Below are 25,766 nucleotides of genomic sequence, written 5' to 3'. Positions count from 1 at the left end.
CTCAGAGGCATGGCATTAATTTCCTCAGTGAAATTATTGAGCAGATATGTTCTTGGTGCTGTCCCCGTCTTCACAGAATTTAAAGGAAGCCCCTTCTGAATCACACACAGTTACAGATTTGGCTGTTTTGGTTCACTGGCTCATTTGGCTTAAGTTTCTCTTACAGCAGCAACTTAGAGGACAGTTACCTGTTTTAGGCATTAGGAATCTCATGCTTCCACAGGGCGCAGAAATGTCATCTGAGATGAGATTGGAAAGAGGTAAAGGAGAGAGCCATCTGGCACCCTCAAGTGCCCTATCCTCATTTGCTTTCATGCAGATGTATAAAGCAATATTCAGGGAGCAAATCATGTACCTGAATAGAGTTAGGTGAGCGATATTGAATGGAGAATAAGTTTACTGTTATCTGGCCTTGGAGTTATCCTGATAAACGAGTGACATGTAACAGAGGGACCTCCAGCTCCCTAATTTTATGACTCTATTATAGACAAATTCTCACTTTCTCTCTTTCCATGCACACACGCATACATACACCCACATGAGTGGGCGTGCGTGCATACCCTGACATCTTAATTACATGTTTGTGATGAGGAAAAAAGGCTACTCAATGAATACTTAATTAGCAGTCATATTCCTGGTATCCATGTGAATGTCAACTGTGAAATAAGAACCAAACACATGTCCTCAAGCTAAGAACATTTATTGACTTTCTGCCACGCAAGGAATTCAGATTCAACAAAGTAGTTCCCAAGGCACTTAATGCCTAATGAGCAAACCTCTTATTCTCTCCTCTATTCTTTCTTCCTTGGCCTGATGCTGGGAGGTAATGGAGCCAATAGCATCCCAGCAAGAACCACTTCTTACTGAATGCCTACTGTGATGCCAAGGGATATTCTAGGTACCCTTCACACATGCTCTTTCTTACTGCTCAAAAATGCCCTCTGAGGTAATAATTGTCACCACATTTGGAAAGTTGGGAAGGCTGAGACCCAGGAAGATTGTGTGTCTAGCCCTGTGATGCAAGTAGTAAGCGGGGAAAACATCACGTTCCGCCCCTTTGACTCTGTAGCCAGAATCGTTGCCATCTGCCGGCCTGACCCCATGCCGACCCGAGGATAAATGACAGTCTTCAGTAGGGTTCTGAGAGAAGAGCTCTAGAGATGAAGTCTAGGGCAATTCTCATACGAAAGTATGGTGATCTATCTCATGGGATCCCTTTGTTGGTCTCTGTTGCTCTCTGACACATCACCCTCACCATCCTGGGCACCTATTTTGTCATATTATTACCCAGTGATTGATTCATGGTGTACCTTCTCCCTTCATGACACTTTGCTGCTTCAAACAGCACTACCCGGATTTCCTTGAGAAAGGTCAAGTCCAGATACTCATCTGCCATTTTCACACCCCATGTTCTGTGCTTAGAATGTGCTACAGCACACAAGAATGTGTGTACCAGGTCTTAACAAAACCATATTCAAGTGTAACAGCCATAACAACCCAGGCTGTTTACAATCTTGAAATCCACACAGTTGTTTTCCCTTTCCATTTGGATAAAGTACAAATCGCTTTCCTTGCTTGTGAGAGTCTCCTGACCTGTATCTCTCTTATTGCGCCACCCTCCCCTTCACCATCCAGCCTCCAACTACAGAATTTCTTTTAATTCCTTCTTAGCATCACATATGCTGGCACTCTCTTTGAGTCTTTCTACACATGCTGTTTCTCTGCCCAGAAAAAGCTTTGTCTCCATGCCCAAAAGTCTTCTTCCCACACAATCCCAATGACCTGAGTCCTCCTTAGAAGTCAGATTTTAGCTTAAGTAGCCTTCCTTCTGACCTTATCCTGGCCTTATCCTCTGACCTAAATCAGGGCGCCTCTGCCTGTACCCATAGAAGCTTGTACTTTTCTTAGTTTTATACCTTTCTTCCCCTTTGTACATGTTTGTTAGGCTTGCTGTTTTCTATAATTGAAGATAATCTCTGTAAGGCAGGATCACAAGTATATTTTAGTGCAGTGGCTGACACAGGCATTCAATTAATATTTGCTGATCTCATGAAATAAATGAAGGTTAGGAATCATCAACATTTATGTTTCCCGTGGGGATCTTGAGAAATGGTAGGGATAAGGACTGCTTTTACTGGAAAATATTTTTCCAGTAGGGTTTCATGGTCCCAGGTAGGTGCCACACAGCCGCTCCCACTTGGTAACATTGTATTAGGGGCTATTATTTTAAGATTATTTCTAGGGGCACCTGGGGGGCTCAGTTGGTGAGTATCTGACTTTGGCTCAGGTCATGATTTCATGGTTCGTAAGTTCAAGCCCAGCGTCAGGCTCTGTGCTGACGGCTCGGAGCCTGGAGCCTGCTTTGGATTCTGTGTCTCCCTCTCTCTCTGCCCCTCCCCCGTTCCCTCTCCTTCTCTCTCTCCCTCTCAAAGCTAAATAAAACATTAAAAAAAATAAAAAATCAAAGATTATTTCTAACCATGGCCACTGGCTGTAAACAAGGGTCTGGTGATCTTGATCAACTTGATCTTGATCCAGCTGGGGTGGAAAATGTTGAAAGGGAGGCAGACGTTTCCCAGGGAGCCTCTGGCACTCTCACACTTCACCTGGACACCAGGCACAGCTGGAGAAGTTTGGGACCAACATCTTCTCTCTGGTGAAGAAGCAAAGTTCTGAATTACTGTTTTCCTTCAGGTGTGGTACTACGAAATAGTGACAGGTCCTTAAGATGTTATTAGTCATTAAAAGTATCTTTTATTTTTAAGGTTTTAGATTTTTCTGCTTTTGCTGTAACTAATTTCACTTTTCTAAGAATTCTTTTTCCTGATTCTTTTTTTTCCTTTTTCTTTTTTTAATGTTTTTATTTAGTTTTGAGACAGAGAGAGAACATGAGCAGGGGAGGGGCAGAGAGAGAGGGAGACACAGAATCGGAAACAGGCTCCAGGCTCTGAGCCATCAGCCCAGAGCCTGACGCGGGGCTCGAACTCACGGACCGTGAGATCGTGACCTGGCTGAAGTCGGACGCTTAACCGACTGCGCCACCCAGGCGCCCCAAGAATTTTAAAAAAATTTTTTTAACGTTTATTCATTTTTGAGAGACAGAGCACAGTTGGTGGAGGGGCAGAGAGAGAGGGAGAGACAGAATCCAAAACAGGCTCCAGGTTCTGAGCTGTCAGCACAGAGCCCGACAGGGGGCTAGAACCCACGAGCTGTGAGATCATGACCTGAGCTGAAGTCTGACGCCTAACCAACTGAGCCACCCAGGCACCCCAAGAATTCTTAATTAAAATCTTGCTTAGTTCCTTGAGAAATATATGGTGGATTTTATTTATACCCAAGACCTATTATAAAGTAAAGTGTATTATATAACTCATTTGAAATTCTTAAATGTTTCTGTTCAGAGAGCATTTAATCATCTCGCTGATGTATTTTCTTATATTATCTAGGAGTGTATGTGGACTATCAAAATCCATCAAGGGAACATATGCATTATGGTGATAATCAACTTGGAGCCATTGCCTAAACAATTTAGGCTTTAATTACAAAGCACAGTTTAATGTTACTTATAGAGGAGAGATTGAAAATACTTTCTTTTTAAGTGAACCCCGCACGAAAAGCTCATCGTCCCCCCAACCTATTCATCGTCCTCCCCACCCACATACATATCCTCCTACCAGTATTAGTGAGGTCTTAATAATTTGGGCCAACAGTTGTAAATGTCAGTACAGGATTAAAAAAATAAGGGACTGCATTTCTTCTTTCTATTAATGGCTTCTAGATGGGCGGAGGAGAGAGAGCTATGTAAGTGACATAATCAAAGAAAGATTTGTGAAAAAAAGCGGCTCTGAGATTGACAGTACAGATCAATTCTGTAAATTCTGGGAAGAAGGAAAATATTTTGGGCCAAATGTGAAGGACTTCTGTCCCAGTGATTTTTTTTTAATTTCTCTTTTTTTTCCTCTCTTTCTTCCCCCTCTCTCTTTTTTTACTATCTAAGAAGGTGTTTTTTTTTTTTTTTAATTATTTTTTCCAAAGCTGTGTGATTTTCCTGGTCAAAGATTTCCTTTACTAGGTAAACATAGTTTTCACCAATCAGAAAACATTATTTCTGTGCATTTCAGTGACTGTAGAATATCTTCAGGGAGAAGATTCTCTTAAGATCCATCTTGGAAGACAGTTTCCCCTCCCCCGACCCCTACCCCCAAGGAGAGTAGAGGGATGGGCATTCCAGTCCAAGGGAATATGTGAACAAAGGAATGAAAATATAAATGAACTGTACCAACCCACTGTTAGGTATTATATTGAATTCCCATAACCTAGCAAGATAGATTTTATTATTCCCATATTTCAAGGAAGTTTACTGAAGCTTAGGGAATTTAAGTAACTTGCTTAGAGTCAATAAGGAGTAAGTGGCAGAGCCGAGTTTAAAAATAAGATCTACCAATACCAAAGCCAGGCACTTTTCCCCGGGCTGCTTGGTGTCCACATTTAGAGGTAGCCAGGGACAGTAAATGGGGGCATCAAATGCATGGTGCAGGAATGTGGACTTGATCCAGTAGGCAATAGGGAGCCACTGCAGGTTCATTAGCAAGTGAAAGTATTCACCTAGCAGTAATAAATGAATATATTGGAGTAGAAAGGAGTTTTCAGAAGCTACTTTTCAGGAGTAGATATAACAAAATGCAGGCATGAGACATGGACTCCTGGATTGGAGTGGACATTATGAAAGTGGGGGGCACATTTAACAGTAAGAAATGGCCAACTATGTTGAGTGCTCGAATATAAGACACAAAACATTTGAGCCTAAAATAAGAATGATTCCAAGTTTTGGAGCCTGGGAGACTGAGAAAATAATGTGTAAACTGAGGGAGGAAGAGTGTGGCTAAAAATGTGAATTTCCTTTAGACCCACTCTCTTTTACTGTTTTGGTTTCTTTTAGTTTTGTACATTCTGTCATCTTTGTAGAAAATTACTAGAAACCTGCATTGTTCAGCAGGTAAGTAACTGTTGATTGATTTCATTTGATCTATTGCATCAACAATTCATTTGATCTATTGCATCAACAATTCAGGGAGCCTCAGGGCCCCTCGGCCTCACATAGAAAAGATGAATCCAGCAACTCTTTATTTCATGAGAACTGATGAGGTTTGAGGTTAATATCTGGCTTAATATATATTATGCAGACTTTTCAGTTCTTTGAGAATCCAATCTGCCTGCCTGAATGTGACCCCGTTTTTTCACTCCCTGGCTAAATGGTTCCACGTGTCTGTGAGTTCAAGTAACTATGTCTGTATCATATGTTTTTGGTCTTTCCTTGCGTGTGCGAATTTCAGAGGAAGGGTTTTTTTCTGGGAATCAATTTCATGAGAATCTACAGCAAAGATCTAAGCAGGTTTTAGATTAGGCAAAATTTACTTTTTCAGAAAATGATACTTGAAAGCCAGAATTTCTCTTTTTGTGGGACAACGTCCTTGAAAATTTCAGTAAATATAAAATGTGTTTCAGCATAAGAAAAATAATTAGTTCATTTTCCCTTGGGAAGAGATGTTTAAGTCTTCTGACCCTTTTATTAGTAATCACCTCTTAGCACAGATTTTGGAAAAATGTCTGCATGAGTTTACCATAGATTGGAGAAAATTTGTGAGGAATTTATGAATCCTTCAATCAGAACTTTTTATATGATTTTTTTCTTCTTTTACCCACTACAGTGTAAGCACCTGAGGGTATATTCTTTACTTCTCTGGTTTAAACTGTGTCCCTAGAGCCTAGAGCTTGTAGGCACAGAGTAGGCACCAGTGTTTTTTGAGTGAATTACTTATTATATTGCATAGTTATCAATTAGTTATGTAATTCAATTAGTCAAAGCATAATTGAGCACCTACATGTTCCCAGAGTTCTACCAAAATGAGACGCTTTGGAATGATGGGCTCTAATTTATGTACACTTCATATTCATTGTTTTTAGTCAACAGCCAACTTCTGAGCATATCCCAAACAAAATTCCAATATTTAAAAATGTTTCTTCAGAGAAGAAAATTGAGACTAATTATGTAAAATTGAGGAACCCTTTGCCAACATATGTTCCTAGAGTTTGTACCAGAAAGGGGAAAACGGAAGATGCAATGCTGATAGATCTACACAGGGCAAAATAGGATGTGTTAGCAGCTTTAAGTGAGCAGCTGAACTCAGAGTGACGACTGATGGATGAAAGGGGTGAAAAGGACTATTTAGGTACCACTTGAAATGTGAATGTAAGAATACTTGAGGACTTTTTGAATTCTGTTACTTCCCTTATTATAATTTCAAGTAAGTGGAAATGATCTTTAAAGGGGACGTTTGTGGGGCACCTGGGTGGCTCAGTTGGTTAAGCACCCGACTCGGCTCAGGTCATGATTTCTCGGTTTGTGGGTTAAAGCCGGCATTGGGCTCTGTGCTGACAGCTCAGAGCCTGGAGCCTGCTTTGGATTCTGTGACTCCCTCTCTCTCTTCCCCTCCCTGCCCCCCAAATAAAATAAACATTAAAAAAAATTTAAAGGGAACATTCAGCCTAATTTATTTATTTTCTCTGATGCTCTCTACCACTGTGCCCTAACATTTGTTTTCCTTGCTAGGTCCCAGAATGAATTTCCAAGATAATGGTTCACCACCAAAGCTTTATGATCAGCTCAGTTTATAGTTGGGTCAGGCCGTTTTCAATAATTTCTTGTTGCTGAATTCATGTAAGGTGACAACAGTGGCTTATATTGCCAATCCTGTTTTTCTTTAAAATCTTTCCAAACTTTACATAATCAATTGTGAAACACCAAGACTATGAAATCCTTTGTTTCTTTTATCTTGTCCTCAGGAGGCAGTGAAATGCTCCGTCACTGCTGATTTGGAAGAGATTGTCAGAGTTAATGACGTAGGTTGGGCTGTAGGAGAGGACAGTCCTCTTAGCTCACAGCAGTGACTGGCATGTGCGTTCAGGGCCATGGTGAGCAGGGCACTGTGCTTTTGCTGGTGTTTCCACACCTTCTTTCTGTTTTACTTTATCTTTTTTTGGTAGAATCTATTTTCTTGCTTGTTGGAAATTTAAGTTTGAAAGTGCTTGAAAATAGTATAAAATAATGATGTGTTCATTTACAAAAATTAGAAAATAAAATTAAGCAAAATAAAAAAAATAAGATGTGGCAAACAGAAAGAAGTCAATGAATTATCATTTATTTATTTAAATGAATTACAGTCTTACCAGCTTGATGTGATCACTGTAAACATTTTGGTGTGTATATTTCCATTTTCTTCTACGTTTTCCAAAAATAAAATACTGTGTATTTTTTTGTAACTTGATTTTCTCACTAACCAATATATTATCAATATATTTTCACATCAACACATATATATCATTTCTAATAGCTATGCGTGTAGTACATAAAGTTATACATATGTATGTGTAATAACATAGTTATTTATACCATATAGTTATACCATAGTTTAATTATCAATCTATAGACTTTAAAATCAGAAATTCTTTTTATTCTAAAATTTCTTAAAATTGCTAACAGGCGATAGAATACATAAGCACACATACACTAACTTAAAAATAAAGTGATGCATACTTAACTTACGTGTATGAATATATGTACGTTTGTATAACTATTAGTGTGTGTGTACATATTGCTATGTGTGTATAAATATATTCATCTGTGTATGTGTATGTATGTGTATATAACTTACACATTCTTTTTATTTTAGAGAGAGAGACAGGGAGAGTACAAGTGGGGAAGAGGGGCAGACGGAGAGAGAGAATCTTAAGCAGGCTCCATGCTCAGTGTGGAGCCCCATGTGGGTCCGGATCTCATGACCGTGAGATCACGACCTGAGCAGAAATCAAGAGTCAGACACTCAACTGACTGAGCTGCCCAGGCGCCCCTAACTTACAAATCCTTTTAAGCAAGCAGGCAGGAAGGTGGATTTCACCCACATGGTATAAAGGAGAAATAGCACCTGCATTCTAGTCTTGTAGTTCCTTACAAATTGAGTATCCCTGGCTCAGGGATGTAAGTCTCTATGCATCCATTTTCTTACAAGTGTGATCTGACCAAGAACAATATCTTTACATAGTTCAGAGCAACTTTGAGAAGATCAAATGTACCTGAAAACAACATAAAAAAATCAAGGTAATACACAAAGAAACACAATTTTACGTATGCGTAAGGTGAAATGTGCTCACATGATACTGTGCAGAATTGCACTAAGGGTTTTTAGACACCAGAAGTGGTTTCTTTTGGCAAGAATGGCCTATCCTGTGCTAGAGATTCTGAAACATGCACCTAATAACCCTGTATAAAGGTTGATTTTAAGCTATGAAACAGGGAAGTGCACCAGAAAGCCCTGGAGGAGTCTTCAGCTCCGTAGTTCCTGACCTGGAAGAATTCAGGGAACCCGTGATTTTGTGGGGAGGCTTTCTGTGCACATTTCCCAAGCAGTAGAATGCCACGTGGCCCATGGGATGAACTGAACTTTTGGTTAGAGCTGAGGATTTTCCTGCGAAGTCATTATTTGCTGATTCATCATCCCTCTGGAGCAAGCTTTTTTAAGGGCCAAGGGCCCACCTGCTTCTACAAAAAAGCTAACCGTTGAACTCATTTGTCATTGTGCTGCTGTGTTTGGCCTCCCATAGAGCACGTTTCAAGAACATTTCAAAAGGAAACTGTGCAGTGGGAATGAAAAACACCACCACCACCACCACCAAAAACACTGAATATTTTTTAAAGGAGCCAGAATTCAGGAGACTATGTTTGAAACAATGTCTTCGAAAAAGACATCAGGAAATAATGTGGTAGGGTCGAAGATGATCCCTGTGTTCAGAATCAGGAGGGCAGTTTCTCCCCTGCCACTGCGGCTACTTAATGCTTTAGGCAAACTGCCTGCCCTCTCTGGGCCTTCTTCCTTATCTCTGTAGCAGATGCATACATGGATGGCTCTTACCTGTGAAAGAGATGATGCTCGTTAACAGCACGTTAGCCACGATTTTCGAACTTTCAGTCTTAAAAAAATTACTGTCGTAAATGCATTTTCATCCTTAACAATTTTTATCCTTTAATAATGAACATTGCAGTAGTATCTTGAAAAATGTTTTAAATTTATTTTTTTATTTTTGGGGCACCTGGGTGGCTCAGTCGGTTAAGCATCCAGCTCCTGATTTTGGCTCAGGTCATGATCTCACAGTCATGAGATCTGAGTCCCACCTGGGGCTGGCTCCACGCTGACCTTGGAGCCTGCTTAAGATTCTCTCTCCCTCTCTCTCTCTGCCCCTCCCCCACTCACTCATTCTTTCTTTAAAACACAAAACAAAAAAAAATTAAAAAAATTATTTTTTATTTTTGAAGACTTGTAATGAAATACATGTAATGTGAAATTTCCCATTAACTGCTTTTGAGGATCTAGGTCAGCGGCAAGAAGTATATTCACATTATTGTACAACAGTCTCCGGAACTCTCTTTGTCTTATGAAACCAAAACTCTGTACTCATTAAACAGCTAACTCCCCATTTCTTCCCTCCTGCATCCCTGACAGTCACCATTCTATCTTCTCTGTGTGAACTTGGCTATTCCAAGTACCTCGCGTGAGTGGAATCACACAGTGTTTGCCCTTTTGGGTCTGGTTTATTTCACTCAGTGTTCTTCAAGGTCCATCCGTGTGGTAGTGTGGGTCAGATTTTCCTTCTTTCTAAGGATGAATAACATTCCTTGTATGTGCAGACCACATTTTTTTTTTTTATACATTCCTATCTGTTGATGGACACTTTGGGTCATGCCCACCTTTTGCCCGTTGTGACTAATGCTGCGATGAACATTAGTGTGCAATATCTGTTTGAAACCCTGCTTCCGACTGTTTTTTTCTTTTGTTTTTGTTTTCGTTTTTGTTACGGGCCCAGGAGTGGCATTGCTGGGTCATGTGGTAATTCTATGTTTAAGTTTTTGAGGAACTGCCATTATGTTTGCCATAGAGGCTGCACCATTTTATATTCGCCCCATAAGGGTACAAGGGTTCTAATTTTTCCACATCCTCACTAACACTTGTTATTTTCTGTTAGTTTTTTTATTTGTAGTTTTTTGATAGTAGCCATTCTCATGTGGTGAGGTATTATCTCATTGGGGTTTGGGTTTGCATTTCTCTAACGATTATTAACCCTGAGCATCCTTTCGTGTGTTTTTGGCCATTTGTGCATCGTCTTTGGAGAAATGTCTTTTCCCATTTTTGTTGGGGTTGAGTCATACCTTAATGGCACTCATGAAACTCCTGAAAATGATTTGAAGATATTTGAAGTCTCATGAACTATTGGGCGATTTCATATACATTGTGTGAAGACAAGATTATGTATTATACTGGGATTCTAAAAGGAATAACTTTATTTTTTATTTCTCCTACATTTATAATATTGAAAGAGAATGCATCAGATTTTTAATTTTCCTAAATGGTATTCTTTACTCTTCCCCCACTCCTGCTCTAACAATGGATGGTAGATAAAGTTTATTAGATAGCAAGATATGCAATTTATCCTGTAATAGTGAGATTTCATCAAGTTTATTCCTATTTATTTGAAACTTTTCCTTCCTATTTAGTGCTTTATTTTCCTTCCTCCCTCCCTCCAGCTTTCTCACTCTCTCTTCCCCTTCCCTCCCTCCCTCCCTCCCACCTGTCTTTCTTTCCTTCTTTCTTTTTCTTTCTTTCTTTCTTCTTTCTCTTTTTTTCTTTCTTTCTCTCTGTTTCTTTCTCTCTCTCTTTTTTCTTTCTTTCTTTCTTTCTTTCTTTCTTTCTTTCTTTCTTTCTTTCTTTCTTTCTTTGTCACCAACCCTGTGTAGGTGAAAATTATCTCTAGGGTTTTAAAGTTTCTAAAACAATAGTTGGGAGATGATATTGGACAGAACCAGATCACCAAGGGCCTTGTGTACTCAGGATTTTATATTACAGAGAACAGTGACACAAGACTCTTTTGCACTGTGAGGTTTCCATCTTAATTGTTTCCGGAAATGATGTTCCAGAAAGCAAGGACTATCTTATGTCAGACTACCAGAAAGTTTGCTAGTAACTTAATTTCATATAAAATATGATTCCATAGAGAATGGAAGAATACCAAAAATGACTAATGAGTAGAGCTGATTTACAAATCATAGAATAGGATGCCAGTCACTTCTTGGTCACTGCTTAAATATGACCTGATGTGATAGTGAGGTAGTCACGGCCTTGGGTGATACTTAGGAGGAAATAATGAAGAAGATTATGGTGTGAGGAGTTGTGCTATTCATGAGTAGGAACCATGAGGAGATACATTTCTGTGAGAGAAATGGCATCTTGGTTGAGGTGTTCCAGAAACAGACCCTGAGAAGAGGATTTGGGTACAAGTAGTGTATTTAGGAAGTGAAACCAGAAATACTTGGAAAGGGAATGGGGAAGTGAGAATGGGTAGAAAATTAGCTAAAGAAATTCTCCTTCACAGGCAAATTATGACTGTGGGGAGCTGAGGCCCAACTGTGCTAGGGAACCCTGAGAGCCTTTGGAAAACATGTACTGCAGGGTTTCCCTCCCAAGGGGCAGGGAGCTGGGGTATTTAAATATCAAGTCCCGTCAGTCATTGCTTGAGGGCTCATCTTGGGGCCAGTGAGTGCTGAGCACCCCCGCACAGGTGGAGAAGTGGAATCTGGCAGGTTGAGAAGCTCACCCACAAAGAGGTGCAGTTGCTGTTCGTGGAAGTCTGGCTGGTCTGGCCTGGTGGTAAGGATGGGGGGTGGGTGGCGGGTTTAGGGGCAGCATCACTACAAGTGGTCTGCTTCCTTCAGGTGTCTTTTTCTCCCCCGTGTTGGAGCCTCAGAACCCTCAGAACCATCGTGATTATTATCACCAGCAGCACCTTCAGTCCATTTTTATAATTAATGTCAGGAACGTGTGGATTCTGTAGGAAATTGTGCTTTGCTATTTATTAGTTAAAAGCTTTTGCTTAGGGGCGCCTGGGTGGCTCAGTCGGTTAAGCGTCCGACTTCAGCTCAGGTCATGATCTCACGGCTCGTGAGTTCGAGCCCCGCGTCGGGCTCTGTGCTGACTGCTCAGAGCCTGGAGCCTGTTTCAGATTCTGTGTCTCCCTCTCTCTCTCTCTGACCCTCCCCCGTTCATGCTCTGTCTCTCTCTGTCTCAAAAGTAAATAAACGTTAAAAAAAAATTAAAAAAAAAAGCTTTTGCTTAATACTTTCTATGTGGCATATCTATTCCTAGGCATTTGTAAGGAGAATCTCTTTGGATCAAAATCTCATTCTACTCATAACGTTAGATAATCTCAAATGCAACACTATTTGAACAAAAACATGCACTAGGTAACGTGTGAAGGATATAGTGAGCTTGCCAGCATTATAATTGTTGTCCAAAGAACTTAAAATATTTTTTACAGCGATTAATCTCGTGCAAAGACGACAAGAGAGCTAAGACCTAGAAACAGCTATTCAGAGGGCTCCACTGACAATGGACAGAATAAAAACTTATTCTACTTCATCTTTTTCTTTTCTTACTTCATCTTTTTTTCTTTTACTTCATCTTTTTCTTCATTCTTTCTCTTTTCTTTCTATTCCTTTTCCCCATTCTTATGATTGGTTCCTTGTAACTGATGTCAATAAAATCCTAAATTTTTTATAACTTTAACAACTTTACAGTACAACATGCATCCATGTTAAGTCTAGTTTGTCTCAAGATGCTGGTTATATATGCTTTTTCACTCTGTGGACACTGACCTGAGTGCTCTGATTAAGATCACACAGTAAGGGGCTTGCATTGAAATATTCTTTAAAAAAAATCTTTTTTAATGTTTACTTGTTTTTGAGAGAGAGAGAGAGAGAGAGAGAGAGAGAGAGACAGAATCTGAAGCAGGCTCCGGGCTCTGAGCTGTCAGCACAGAGTCCGATGTGGGGCTTGAACTCATGAACCGTGAGATGATGTCAGACACTTAACTGCTGAGCCACCTGGGTGCCCCTGCATTGAAATATACTGATTCCAAATCTAGGGTTGTTCTTCTGTGCTGTCCAATGACTGTAGATACTCTTCTATGTTAGTGCCTGGAAGAGACCATTTGGTCTTAGAATTATTTAACCGATTTCTGGGTTCCAGTCTGAGTTCTGTTTCTTTAATGTGAAAGAACTCCATAACTTTCCTGTTTTATGATGCCAATCTAGTTTGGTGTCAAGGTTAAAAAATGGATCAGTTTCATGAATTCTGGGGCTGAGATATGATTAATTTCCCCTGAAGGCTAAGATGGTAGAACCTCAATGACCCGTGCTTAGCACTCAGTAAGCGTTAGCTATTGTTAGATGTTTCTCAAGTTTATCATGTTTCTTAACGGATTTCAGGCCTTATCACTGTCAGGCCTGCTTCTGATATCTAGGAGAGAGGAAGACACAACAAAGGCAAACATCATTTTTTCTTGCTTCCTTGCAGGGCTTGTCACGGCCCAGTGCTAATAAGCTCAGCTGTCTGCCCGCAGGTCCAGGTATATTTGCAGAATGTACACGCATTTCCTTTTCTGAAAGGAAGAGGGAGATGAGTTGCTTATCAGAACAAAGCAGCGTCCTGGCCTGTAGCACAGGCAGGCAGACAACGAGGGAGCCTTTAGGTTGCTTGCAATTCTTTTCTGTGGGGAGGAAAGCCGTAAAAAACTACTAAAACTGTCTAAAAAAATAACGATGTTGCTCCTAAAAGTCCTCAGCCTGTATTCCAGCAACGACGTACAGTCAAAATTCTGTGCTGTAAGGTCTCTGGGAGTAGTTATGACTTGTGTGGGGCGACATCGCCATGTCGTAACCAGTTACGTTCATTTGCTTCTATTTGTTTTTAATTTTATGGATTGCTTCTTTTTTTTTTTTTTTTTAGTTTTTGGAAAATGTAAATCATTGACTTCATTCCAAAGTCAAGATTGTAAAACAAATTACAAACAGATAAATCTTGTTACCGTTCCTGTTTCTCTACCCTCTTTTCTCCTTTCTTTTACGTTTGCATTTCCCCCATGGTCTCCTTTACAAATACAACCAAGTATGTGTGCAGAGGCATATCCGATCTCTTTTTGTACATATAATTTGCATATTATATCTACTGTCCTGTATCTTATTTTTCTCTTACTGTGCCTGGGAGGTTACTCTATATGTATATATGCCGTGTTTTATAGTTACTCGCTGCATGTGGATGCCGTAGTTTATTCAATGGTCTGCTGATGCTACACATTTGGATTCTTTTGCTATGGCAAATCATGTTGCAATGCACATGTTATTACACGTATTTATATTTAGGACAGGTCCTAGAAGTTGGATTTCTGGGTCAAAGGGTAAATGCACTTTTGCTAGTTACTGCCCAGTTTCCTTCCATTGGGTTCCATTCTGCACCATGTATGAGAATGATTGTTCTCTGTAAAACTAGAGTTTTCCCCATTGATTGTACATTCTCTTTTCTTTTCTTCCATACAAGTTTGTATTTCAGAGAATATAATTCAGATTTCCGTAGGGGTCACAAGTCTGTGTGATCTGTGAGGACTTAGTAACAAGTGTTTAAGATCATATGAGAAAGGATGGCTCTGCTTAGAGCTGAGACCCTGCCTGTTTCCAGCATGTTGGGGGTTTCACGGCAGAACTGAGCAAACCACAAGTTTATCTGGAGAAAATGGAGTTTTCGCAGCTTCTCCTGATTCTGGTATTCATTGGGTAATCTCACTTATGTTTGCTTGTTTATTGGGGGGCTGGGAAGCAGGGAGGGGCAGAGGGAAAGGGAGAGAGAGAATCTTAAACATTAATCTTAATCTTAAGCCCTGAGATGGGGGGCTCGATCTACCAACCCTGAGATCATGACCTGAGCCGAAATCAAGAGTCGAATGCTTAACTGACTGAGCCACCCAGGCAACCCCCTCACTATGTTTATTTCATGTAATTGCAAGAATGTTAAATCCATATTCACATGTACGCAGAAAGGTGTCTTACAAAGAAATATATGTTTTGTTTTTTAAACTATTTTCCCCTCAAATTTAAAATTCTATTCATTTTAAGACCTACCATATATTTAATATCAGGTTTTGGGGGAAAATGCAGCACTAAAAATATATAATGATTCTAAAATGCCTCTTGATTTCAGCATTATTTGAAGAATAAAAAAATCAGGTTTCTTAGAATCAGAGAACTATGATTCCACTGAGAATAGAGAGATAATTATACCTTTTATTTTTAACTATGAAATATGTAACAATTTCCTATATCACACATATCCTTTGTTTCTGGTTTTGTCTTCTTTAGCCTACTTAGTCTCTGGAATATATATATATATATATCAGTCTTATTTTTCTAGGTCTACCTTTGTACCTTTCAGATATATGTAGATACTTATAAAATAATTTTGTGTATTTTGCAACGTATTTGTAGAATGAAAAGCCAAACATTATCACTGGGAATGGACACTGATGTTTGCATTTAAATATTAAAACTTGATGTCGTATTTTAATTAACTTTCAAAAATATGTCTGAAGTGTGGCAAATTCTATATAAAATATCTTTGTCTCTAAAATTCCTGTAGTCCAAAATGGAAGCCACAGTTTAGTTTAAACCACAGAATGCAGGAAATACTAAACCAATTGTGTCTCAAATTTGAACAAGTCATATTGAGTCACCAGTGGGAGCATCTGAGACCTCATATTTTACATTCTTTCAAGCCTTACTGATAACCAAAGAGGTTTTATTATGGTTTTATATTTTCCCAACCTTTCTTTGAATCATATATACACATACATATACATATATATATATGTATGTGTATGTATATGTACATATATATGTATATATGTATATATATGTATATGTATGTATATATATGTATGTGTATATGTATATACATATATATATATATATATATATACACACTTTAATTTTCTTTTAATGTTTATTTTTGAGAGAGAGAAAAAGAGACAGCGTGCAAGCAGGGGAGGGGCAGAGGGAGAGGGAGACACAGAATCCAAAACAGGCTCCAGGCTCTGTTAGCACAGAACCCAATACGGGGCTGGAACCCATGAATGGTGAGACCATGACCTGAGCCACAGTTGGATGCTTAACTGACTGACCCACCCAGATGCCCCTGGATCTTATATATTTAAAATATATTTTAAAGTTCTATTGGAATATATTCTACAAATCATAAAATTCACCCTGTTAAAATTTACAATCCAGTAATTTTTGGTAAGTGCACTGAGTGATGAAGCCATTATAAGGATCAGTTTTAAACAGTTTTCATGGTATCCATCAAATCCTTCATGCCCACTTACAGTTAATCTTCATTTCCACTCCCAACTCCAGGCAACCCCGCTATTTTCCTTGCTGTCTCCATAGGTTACCTTTTCTGTACATTTAATATAGAGGAATCATACAGTAATATGTGACTTCTTATACCTGGCTTTAACTCAGCACAATGTTTTCAAGTTTCATCCATGTTTCAGCGCATGTTGATAGTTCACTAAACAATATTCCATTGTATGAATATACCACACTATTTACCAGTTGGTAGATACTTAAATTGTTTCCAGTTTTTGGCTTGTGGGAATAATGCAGCTATAAATATTTGCATGCAAATCTTTGCGTGGGCATAAGCTTTCAATTCTCTTGTGTAGATACCTGGTAATGGAATTGCTGGGTACTATGGTAATTATATGTTTGTGTTTTTTAGAAATCCTGAACAGTTTTCCAAAGTGTCTTCTGCATCTCATTTTAGCACTTTTTTTATTGCCAGAGGAAAAAGAGAGTGATCCTTTCTTCCTTTCTTTTTCTTTCTTTCTTTCTTTCTTTCTTTCTTTCTTTCTTTCTTTCTCTTTCTTCCTCTTTCTTTCTTTCTTTCTTTCTTTCTTTCTTTCTTTCTGTCTTTCTTTCTCTTTCTTTCTTTCTTTCTTTCTTTCTTTCTTTCTTTCTTTCTTTCTTTCACATGTATTGAATGCCGATGTTGTCCTGAGTATTAATGATATGACAATAAATGACAAGATTATTTCCTTCGAGATGCTCATAGTCTACTGGAGAAACAGAGATATAACCGGATAACTAACTACAGTAAGAGAAGTCTGGAAGTAAAGCCTACCCTTGGCACAAAGAGGACAGTACCAATTCCAGGCTTAGAGGAACAGGGAAAGGTTTTGGAGAAGGTCAGAGCTGAATTGATTTGTGGTGCTGTATCCAGGGGAGTGAGCTTGGAAGGGATTGTAAGTCTTAGAGCAGAAGGGTAGCCTGTCCTGCTTACAGCCAGAACCCCTTTGCTCTGATCAACTCCTCTTTTTTCCACTGCAGTTATTGCCTGCAATGGGTTATGTCTTTATTTGTTGAACTACTGTCTCTTTTCCCCTCAAGGGTAGAGATCTCTGCCTGTTTCATCCATGGATATATCCTAAATCTCTGCCACAGTACCTCACCCAAAGAAGGTACTTAAATATTTGTTGGATAAATGAATGTGTAACATGAACAGATTTCATAAAACTGTGTGTAATGCTGCCTCATACAGCACCTACAGATGAGATCCCACTGGGGTGAACAAGATCAGAGTTGCTGGGAACGTGGATGGACTCACATGTGAGGAAGAACGCCTTTGAGATTGTTGACCAGCAGACCAGAAATTGAAAAGCCTTGTCTCACTCCAGAATTTAAGATACACTTGGTGAGGCAAGGTTGCACAATGGCCAGAGGATGATTTGATGGCTCTGGCAAGAGAAGATTTTATTTCGTTCGGACACAGAGGGAAAATTGCAGGTACCAATGCAGAACTTTCAAGTAACTTTTTGGAAAGTTAGGCATTATTGAGGAGGAAGGGTACGTTCGAGACAGTTATTTTGGTTAATGTAACAAGGAACAAGGGATGTGAAGGGGTAGGAGGAGAAGGAGGAGGAGGAAGAGGAGAAAACTGTCATTCCTTTAGGATTTTCCCAAAGTGATTGTCATTTTTAAGGCATTTTTGCAAGTCAAATAAGCAAAGGCAGTTTCTGACACAGTTATCTGTGATTTTTGAATACAGCTTGAGTGTCTTCAGTACAATGAAAAGCTGCTTTTGCTAATGAAGGACTTACTGAGGAAACACAAAGGTATCTTTTACTCAAATTCATTTCGGTTCTTAGCTGAAGGACTAAGCCATTTCAGTTGTGCAGGAAAAAAATCCACCTAATTGAAAATTTACTATATATATATATATATATACACACACACACACACACACACACACACATATTACAGTATTTATTACAATATATATTACAGTATATATACACACACACACACACACACACACACACACACACATTACGGTTTTCGTTGATTGACTTTGTATTATTATCTAAGATGGGCTCTTTGTGCCGAAAATAAATTGCCTAGAGAATAACAATGCCATAAATTGGAGGCCAATTCTAATTCAGCTCAAATGGAAGTATGGTTCTTCTTTGTTTGAATTGTTTGTTTAAGTTGGTGGAGTCAGGGGCCAGGGACATTGGAGGAGATGAAATTGTGTCACTAAGCAGGCCTTGATCATGACGGTCTCTCCTACTCTTGCTGAGGCGCTCGGACTTTGTCCAAGAGCCACTGGGAGCTGTGCAGGACTTTAATGAGAGAAGTGACAGCAAGTCAAGACTTGCTGTGACTGTGATTTGGACACCAAATGAGGGGAGAGGATAGAAGCGGAGGGAGGGAGGGTGGTTTGCGAGACTTCGCGGTAAGTGAGGTGAGAGATGGTGGTGAGCGGAGGAAGGAGCGAGGTGATGCAGGCACAGAAGAGCTGGGACAGAGGCAGCAGTGAGGTGGTACATCTCAGTGATTACTTGCACATAGGCTGAGAAGGGGATCAACGATGTGTCCCACATTCCCCTTTTGGACATCAGGATGGAAAGTGGTATCATCCGGTGAGGTAGAGAACACAGGAGAAAGAGGACCAGGTGTTTTGTGGCATAAAGTGATAAGTTTGGTGTTGGATTTGTCACTCTTGGGAGTGTCTTAGTTTGTACAGCTATGACACGATGCCTTCAACGGGTGGCTTAAACAGCAGTCATTTACTCCCCGTGGTCCTGAGGCTGGGAAGTCTAAGATCAAGGTGCTGATAGGCTCTGTGTCTGGTGAGGGCCTTCTTTCTGGATTGTAGATGACTGCTTTGTTTGCTGTAACCTTACTTGGGGGGGGGGAGGGCTCTGGTCTCCTCCTCTTTTTATAAGGGCTTAATCTCATCATGGGGGTACTTATCCTCAAGACTTCATTTAAAACCCAAAGGCCCCACCTCCAAATACCATTACACTGGGGCTTAGGGCTTAAAAATTAGAATTTGGGGTTGACGGATACAAATGTTCAGTCTATAATCGGGAGCCTGTGTGTGGACAGTTATGCTAGGCAGTTGGATCTCTGGGAGTGGAGCTCAGGATTAAATCCCAGTTTGACGTATAGATTTTGATTTGGAATTATTTAAAATTTTATTTTAAGTAGGTTCCACCCCCAGTGTGGGGCTTGAACTCATGACCCTGAGATTAACAGTCACATGCTCTACCGACTGAGCCAGCCAGGCGCCCCTTGAGGTATAGATTTTGAATGTGTGTGTACCATGGGGATACGTGCAGTCATGGTGGTATCTGTGGTCCCCCCACAGAGGGTACTGGAACGAGAAGGGATTAGGTTTGTGGTCACAAGTCTGGGGAACACTGCCATTTAAGACACAGGCAGGAGAAGAGGACCTCAGGAAAGCGAGCACAGAGAGTTGGAGGAGAAGGGGAGCAGCAGGAATATGTTGTCAGAAGAGCGAGAAATGAGGCATTTCTAGAGGGAAACTGTGAGCTTTAGGATCAATTACTAGAGTTCAGTTGAGTGAGGACCACGAAAGTTTGATGGGACTTATCGGCATGAAAGTCACCAGGGGTTCATGCAACTCTAGCTTCTGGGGAACAGTGGGTATAGAAGTGAATGAGGGGAGGAAATAGAAACAAATGGAGAATGCAGGTGGTTTTCTTTCTAAAGCCATTATAGAAATCGGCATGGAAATACTTCCGCCTAATGTAGGTTATGGTTTTTAAATTGAGAGGGGCGCCTGGGTGGCTCAGTCGGTTAAGCGTCCGACTTCGGCTCAGGTCACGATCTCACGGTCTGTGAGTTCGAGCCCCACGTTGGGCTCTGGACTGATGGCTCAGAGCCTGGAGCCTGCTTCCGATTCTGTGTCTCCCTCTCTCTCTGCCCCTCCCCCGTTCATGCTCTGTCTCTCTCTGTCTCAAAAATAAATAAAAAAACGTTAAAAAAAATTAAAAAAAAATAAATTGAGGTGAAGTTCACATAAGAGGATCCATTTTAAAATGAGGCATTCAGTGGCATTAGGTGCATTGAAGATATTGCGCAACCCCCACCTCTGTCTAGTTGCGAACGTTTTCAACCCACCGAAAGGAAAACCCGTACCCATTAAGCAGTTTCTCTCTATTCCCCACTTTCCCCAGCCCCTGGCAACCACTCATCTGTGTTTTGTCTCTGGATTTATCGATTCTGGATATTTCATGTAAACGGAATCGTGTAACGTGTGATGCTTTGTGTGTGGCATGCGTCAGGGCTTTACAGTTGCGTAGTATTCCATTCTGTGGTTATACTGCAGTTTGTTTCTTCCTCTGTCGATGGGACTGTTTCTATCTTCTGGCTACTGTGAGTAATGTTTCTGTGGAGGACATGTATGTATAGACGTATACGTGTATACACACACACACACACACAATAAACACGTATATATGTTTATTGCTGGAGCCTAACAATTTTCCAAAATTATACTTTTATATAATGCTGATGAGAGTTCACAGGAAGCGTTGTGGATTGTAGAAACAGTTGATCTACACTCTCTGTTTTTTAAGTACTTTGCATTCTTTTTGAGATAGGATTGGTGAAACCATCATCTGGTAAGTACACAGTTCATGAAGAGATCAATAAGTTGAGCGGTGCCTGGGTAGCTCAGTCAGTGAAGCTTCTGACTTGGTTTTGGCTCAGGTCATGATCTCATGGTTTGTGAGTTCGAGCCCCGCGTTGGGCTCTGCGCGGACAGCCTGGAGCCTGCTTGGGATTCTCTGTCTCCCTCTCTCTCCGCCCCTTCATCACTCTGTCTCTCTCAGAAATAAATAAATAAGCATTAAAAACAAGAGGTAATCTGAATGGAAAAAATATATACATCATTTGATAAGAAGGAATTTCCCTTTAGAATTGAGTTTTGGGGCTTATACGAAAGCATTTCAAGCAGAGAGTTTGGATAGATTAACTCCTGTAGGAGAGGGAAGGTTGGATAGGCAGAGGTTCAAATGTTTCACAGTTTCATGTTGCCGAAGGAAAAGTAGGAGCTGCACTCTGGTTGCAGATAAAGGAAAGGTGCAGGATGATAAAGTGAAGGGGGAGGACCCATGGTGCTAAGTTAATAGCTAGTGGATTTTTAAATTTAAGATTGGATTTTCAAAATCAAGTTTTTACTCCTCTGCCAATAAGCACTGATTGACTTACGATTAATCTTGTGGGCTGTATTTCCGTACTCAGAGATATGAGCATAGATGGAAGAAGATGTGGGATCCATCTGGGACCAGCAGTCTAGCTTCCTATTGTTGTTACAGTTTGTTCATAGAGATTAACAAATTCTCAGAGAGGTGGAACAATAATTACGTGTCCTATACGATTTTTGGTGTTTGGAGGTGACATTGAGGCAATGTTCAGAAGGCCATTTTTTTTTCCTGCAGCCTTTCCTTTGTAGAAAGGCCTCCTAAGAATGGATCACCGAACTGAGATTTTCCAAGGAATGGCTCTGTGGTTTAATTCTGTGGAACAGCCTATAGACGTGGGAGAGGAACTAATGTTTGTTGAGTAACTGTTAAGCGTTTTATTTATCTGAGCTCCTTTAAGTCTTAGAACCACCAGTGAGTCGTAGCTCCATGATATGAAGCCCGATTTGCTAACTCCAAAGTCAGGCCTCTGTTCCCCGTAAGCTGGAATGCTAATTACGTTCTACCTTCTGTGCTTGTGGCTTACTGGAGTTTGAGAACTGGCTTCCTGGGATGCCTACTAACTCAGCAGGGAGTGGAGCTCTGACTGGTTAGCTGGCATTTTCCAGGAAGACGGGAAAGGGGTGGGCGAGGTCCTGTGCATGCCATACGTTGGCCATACTTAAGCTGTATCATGTTACTTCTCGTGGAACAATTTGAGACGACTTATCAAGAGAATATTACTTTCTCTCATAAAATATGTATCTGGATAAGTCCAGTGCTGATTCGGGGAGGTATCTTTTGATTGCCTTTCTTTGCATTTATACGATCTCTATTCAATGTATGTGATCTCTATAAACTTACTAGGATTGATGCATTTATTCATATCTGTTGTATGTGTTTTTCTCAGGCAGAGAAGGCCGATGGATTTGTCAACCTGCCCGATTTCACTGTGGAGAGAGCTTCTGAATGCAAGAAAAAGCAGTAAGTTGTCTATCATTTCCTATAAGACTCTGAACCAGAATAACTTCCTTTAATAATTTTCATTTCTTGAGTGATGTGGTGACTTGGAAGTTAATGACGGTAACACCCAATGTCTTGAGAATTTTGAACTTCATGGGTTGGCATCCTAAACAGTGGTCTAAGCTTTTAACCTCTTGTTGTCTGGAATTTCATTTTGTGGAACAGATGGATTTTAAAACCCCACGGAGCTTTGGCATGGCATATTTTTGACACCTGTGTTGGAGATGGAATGAAAAACAAGCTCCCATCCAGGTTTAGCTGGGAGATCAAATGTCAAGATTTTGTCTTTCTAAAGAGAATGACCAGATCAACAGGACTGGCCAGAGCTGCAGATATGATCCCAAGAGCAGTTTCTTTTTCTTAGTTCTTCACATTGGCATCCTGGATTTTGAATTCTCTGAGACATTTTCGACTTTGGGATTGTGCCCTAATATAAGTCCAAAAGATTGAGAATAGACAGGAACCAAAAAAGTCACCAGCTTATGGTCCTTGTTGTGCTGACAAGGGAACAGCACAGAGTCAGGGCTTGCCTAGAAATCACAGGAGAGCTGGCTCCAGACCAGCTAACCATGCTCCCGTCCACGTGCTTTTTCCGTGGTAGCATCCCAATGCATTTTGCAAATGTGCCCTCCTCACCTTTTTCTTGTTCTTATTCCTTATCCTACCTTTGACATCTTTTTCTGTCTTATCAGAAAAAGCATTTCCCTACTGACCTATGTTACAAGTAGTGGCAATTGACTAGATTTTTCTAAGAAAATGAATAAAATTATTAGCTTTAAGCCCTGCCAGTCTCGTCTTGCTGCACGTATCCAGTGATACCTGAGGTCGTGTTGATTCTCGTGGTTTTGACTGAACTGGTTATTTACCAAAACCCTGGCCTCTACTGTAGGACTTCCGGTCTAATGGTGAAGGGGATATATTTCATTGTTTGCTGATCTCCAATGTTTTATACTTTTCTTTTAAACTGGAAAAATATTTTTCTTTTACCCAAAGACAGTGGCTTGGGTTAAGATTTTTGATGTGTTGTCACAGTATAGAAGTTCTATACTTGATTATTTTCTGATGTATAAAATTCTTGTATGTATTTGATTGTATTTGAATTAAGTATTTTGCTTTAAGGAGTTGATCTGAGTATTTTGAAGTGACACTTCTAAGACTGTAAATTTTAATTTATTGTCTTTACAGCAAAGCAGTTAGCAATCAAAAATAAAAGAATATGCCCATATGTTTTAAAATTTTTTTTTTCAACGTTTATTTATTTTTGGGACAGAGAGAGACAGAGCATGAACGGGGGAGGGGCAGAGAGAGAGGGAGACACAGAATCGGAAACAGGCTCCAGGCTCTGAGCCATCAGCCCAGAGCCCGACGCGGGGCTCGAACTCACGGACCGCGAGATCGTGACCTGGCTGAAGTCGGACGCTTAACCGACTGCGCCACCCAGGCGCCCCAGTGCCCGTATGTTTTAAATAGAAACTATGGGCTGGCCAAGACTCAGTCCTATTCTGGATATTTCAACATGATAAATTAATTCTCTGCTCTCTACATGAAAGAGGTTAGACAGTGGACACTTAATGTAATTAAATTATTTTTTGCGAATTTACAAAGAAAGCAGATGAATTGACCATATTTATATTTAATTTCATTTCAAACCCATTGACAACTACACTAATTTTTTCTTAATGTTTCTGTGCTTTCCCCCCTTCAAGTGCTTTTAAGATCAGCCATCCACAAATCAAGACCTTTTATTTTGCAGCTGAAAATGCACAGGAAATGAGTGTGTAAGTAGAGAAAATTGCTAAATCCAATCTTTATGGGAATAGATTACTTTGGTCAGGTGTTCGAATTTTAAGTCTATGTTCATATTAATTCTTGTTTTATTTATTTCTGCTGCTTTAAAAATTAATTTCCTTGGCACTGAAAGTGTTCTTGCTTCCTTCCCTGACTTGGAAGCGTTTCGGAGAACTACATATATCAAAATGGCTATTTTAGGAAGAAGTAATAAGATTCTTCAGAGGGAACCACTAAGTTGAGAAAGGAAAAGACAGAAGTCATTATAAGAAAATGTTACAGTGAGAATCAGCATCACAGCGATAAAGTCTTAAAAGTACTGTGACCGATCTCACAACTTTTAGAATTCTATGTGAAAAATATCTGTAACATTTATGTGCTGTGTGGTTATCATCATGATGCTGTGCTTATCACAATTCATGTTCTAGCCTGAAAATTTTGTAAAGTGTCCTTGCTCGGAGTACATGTAACATAACATTTTATATCTCTGACACCATTTCCTGTTTTTTTTTTTCTGTTTAAATAAGTGGAATATATGCACTGAGGACTACCAGCCCCACTCCATCCCCTACTGGTTTAGATTATGCTGTGATCACAATGGCTGCTAATTGAATGAGGCTATATATACTTGAGGTGCTTGAGGCATCAGTGGGCCCTCTATTTAACTTAAGCCCTATTCTCAGAATTCTGTGTTCCTTATTACCTTTACGTAACTAATAAAATGTGTCAGTGGAATACCTACTATATGTCCCATTGCAGCAGATCCTGAGCAAGAGAAATAAAAGAATACATACATAATTCATTCAAAGAGCTTATGGTTTAATCTGTTTTGTTTAGTTATGCATAATGATTTTTTGAGCAATCTGCTCTATATAATTTCTCTTCAGCGTCTTGATCTAGAAACCTAAAGAAAACTGCTTTTCACCAAACGTTAAGCATACATGCACACACACACACACACACACACACACACACACCCTTCTTGCGGGATAGAAACCTAAAGAAAACTGCTTTTCACCTAACGTTAACATACATGCGCACACACACACACACACACACACACACACACACACACACACCCTTCTTGCGGGATATCCCCTGGCAGGCTCATCTAGCTAGAAACATTCTCACCTGTTCCCTAAGCCACTGCCACAACCTTCAGATGAAGGCGGAATGGCTCTTTATAGACCTTTGGGAAAGCCCATGTTAAATAACAAGGCAAGGAATTGACAAATTAATTCTTTCAGACAAGACTTGTATTTACTTAAATGAAGAGAGACGTTTGTTTCTACCCTCTGATTTTAGCTTTCTCCGCCTAGCTTTCTCAAGTGCCTGAGAAGGAGAAAAGCAGATGCCCACAAGAAGATAAAAAAACCTCACAAAGCTCTTTATTTCTCTTTTTATTTGTATTGGTAACTAAATCCTACTGATTAGCAAGCCTTAGGTGTGTCAGTGGTGTGTGAAAGGCTTAACGT

At 40.0% G+C, this 25,766-nt stretch overlaps 1 protein-coding gene across 10 annotated transcripts in view; it reads left to right on the top strand.

The window, feature by feature from the left end:
- The window catches only part of IPCEF1 (interaction protein for cytohesin exchange factors 1), a 182,833-nt gene that overhangs the window by 108,960 nt on the left and 48,107 nt on the right, over positions 1–25,766 (top strand). For 9 of the 10 annotated variants that reach the window (XM_045058256.1, XM_019831406.2, XM_045058254.1 and 6 more), the window contains 3 exons: positions 4,940–4,996; positions 22,391–22,464; positions 24,210–24,281. In XM_045058256.1, coding sequence (XP_044914191.1) covers positions 4,940–4,996; positions 22,391–22,464; positions 24,210–24,281 — 203 coding nt within the window. The remainder of the gene's footprint in view (positions 1–4,939; positions 4,997–22,390; positions 22,465–24,209; positions 24,282–25,766) is intronic. The other variant, XM_019831409.3, reaches the window with a different exon arrangement.

The sequence above is a fragment of the Felis catus genome, chromosome B2 (assembly GCF_018350175.1).
Source record: "Felis catus isolate Fca126 chromosome B2, F.catus_Fca126_mat1.0, whole genome shotgun sequence".
NCBI classification, from domain to species: domain Eukaryota; kingdom Metazoa; phylum Chordata; class Mammalia; order Carnivora; family Felidae; genus Felis; species Felis catus.
The sequence above is the reverse complement of the archived record's forward strand: the minus strand, read 5'-3'. Positions and strand labels throughout refer to the sequence as shown.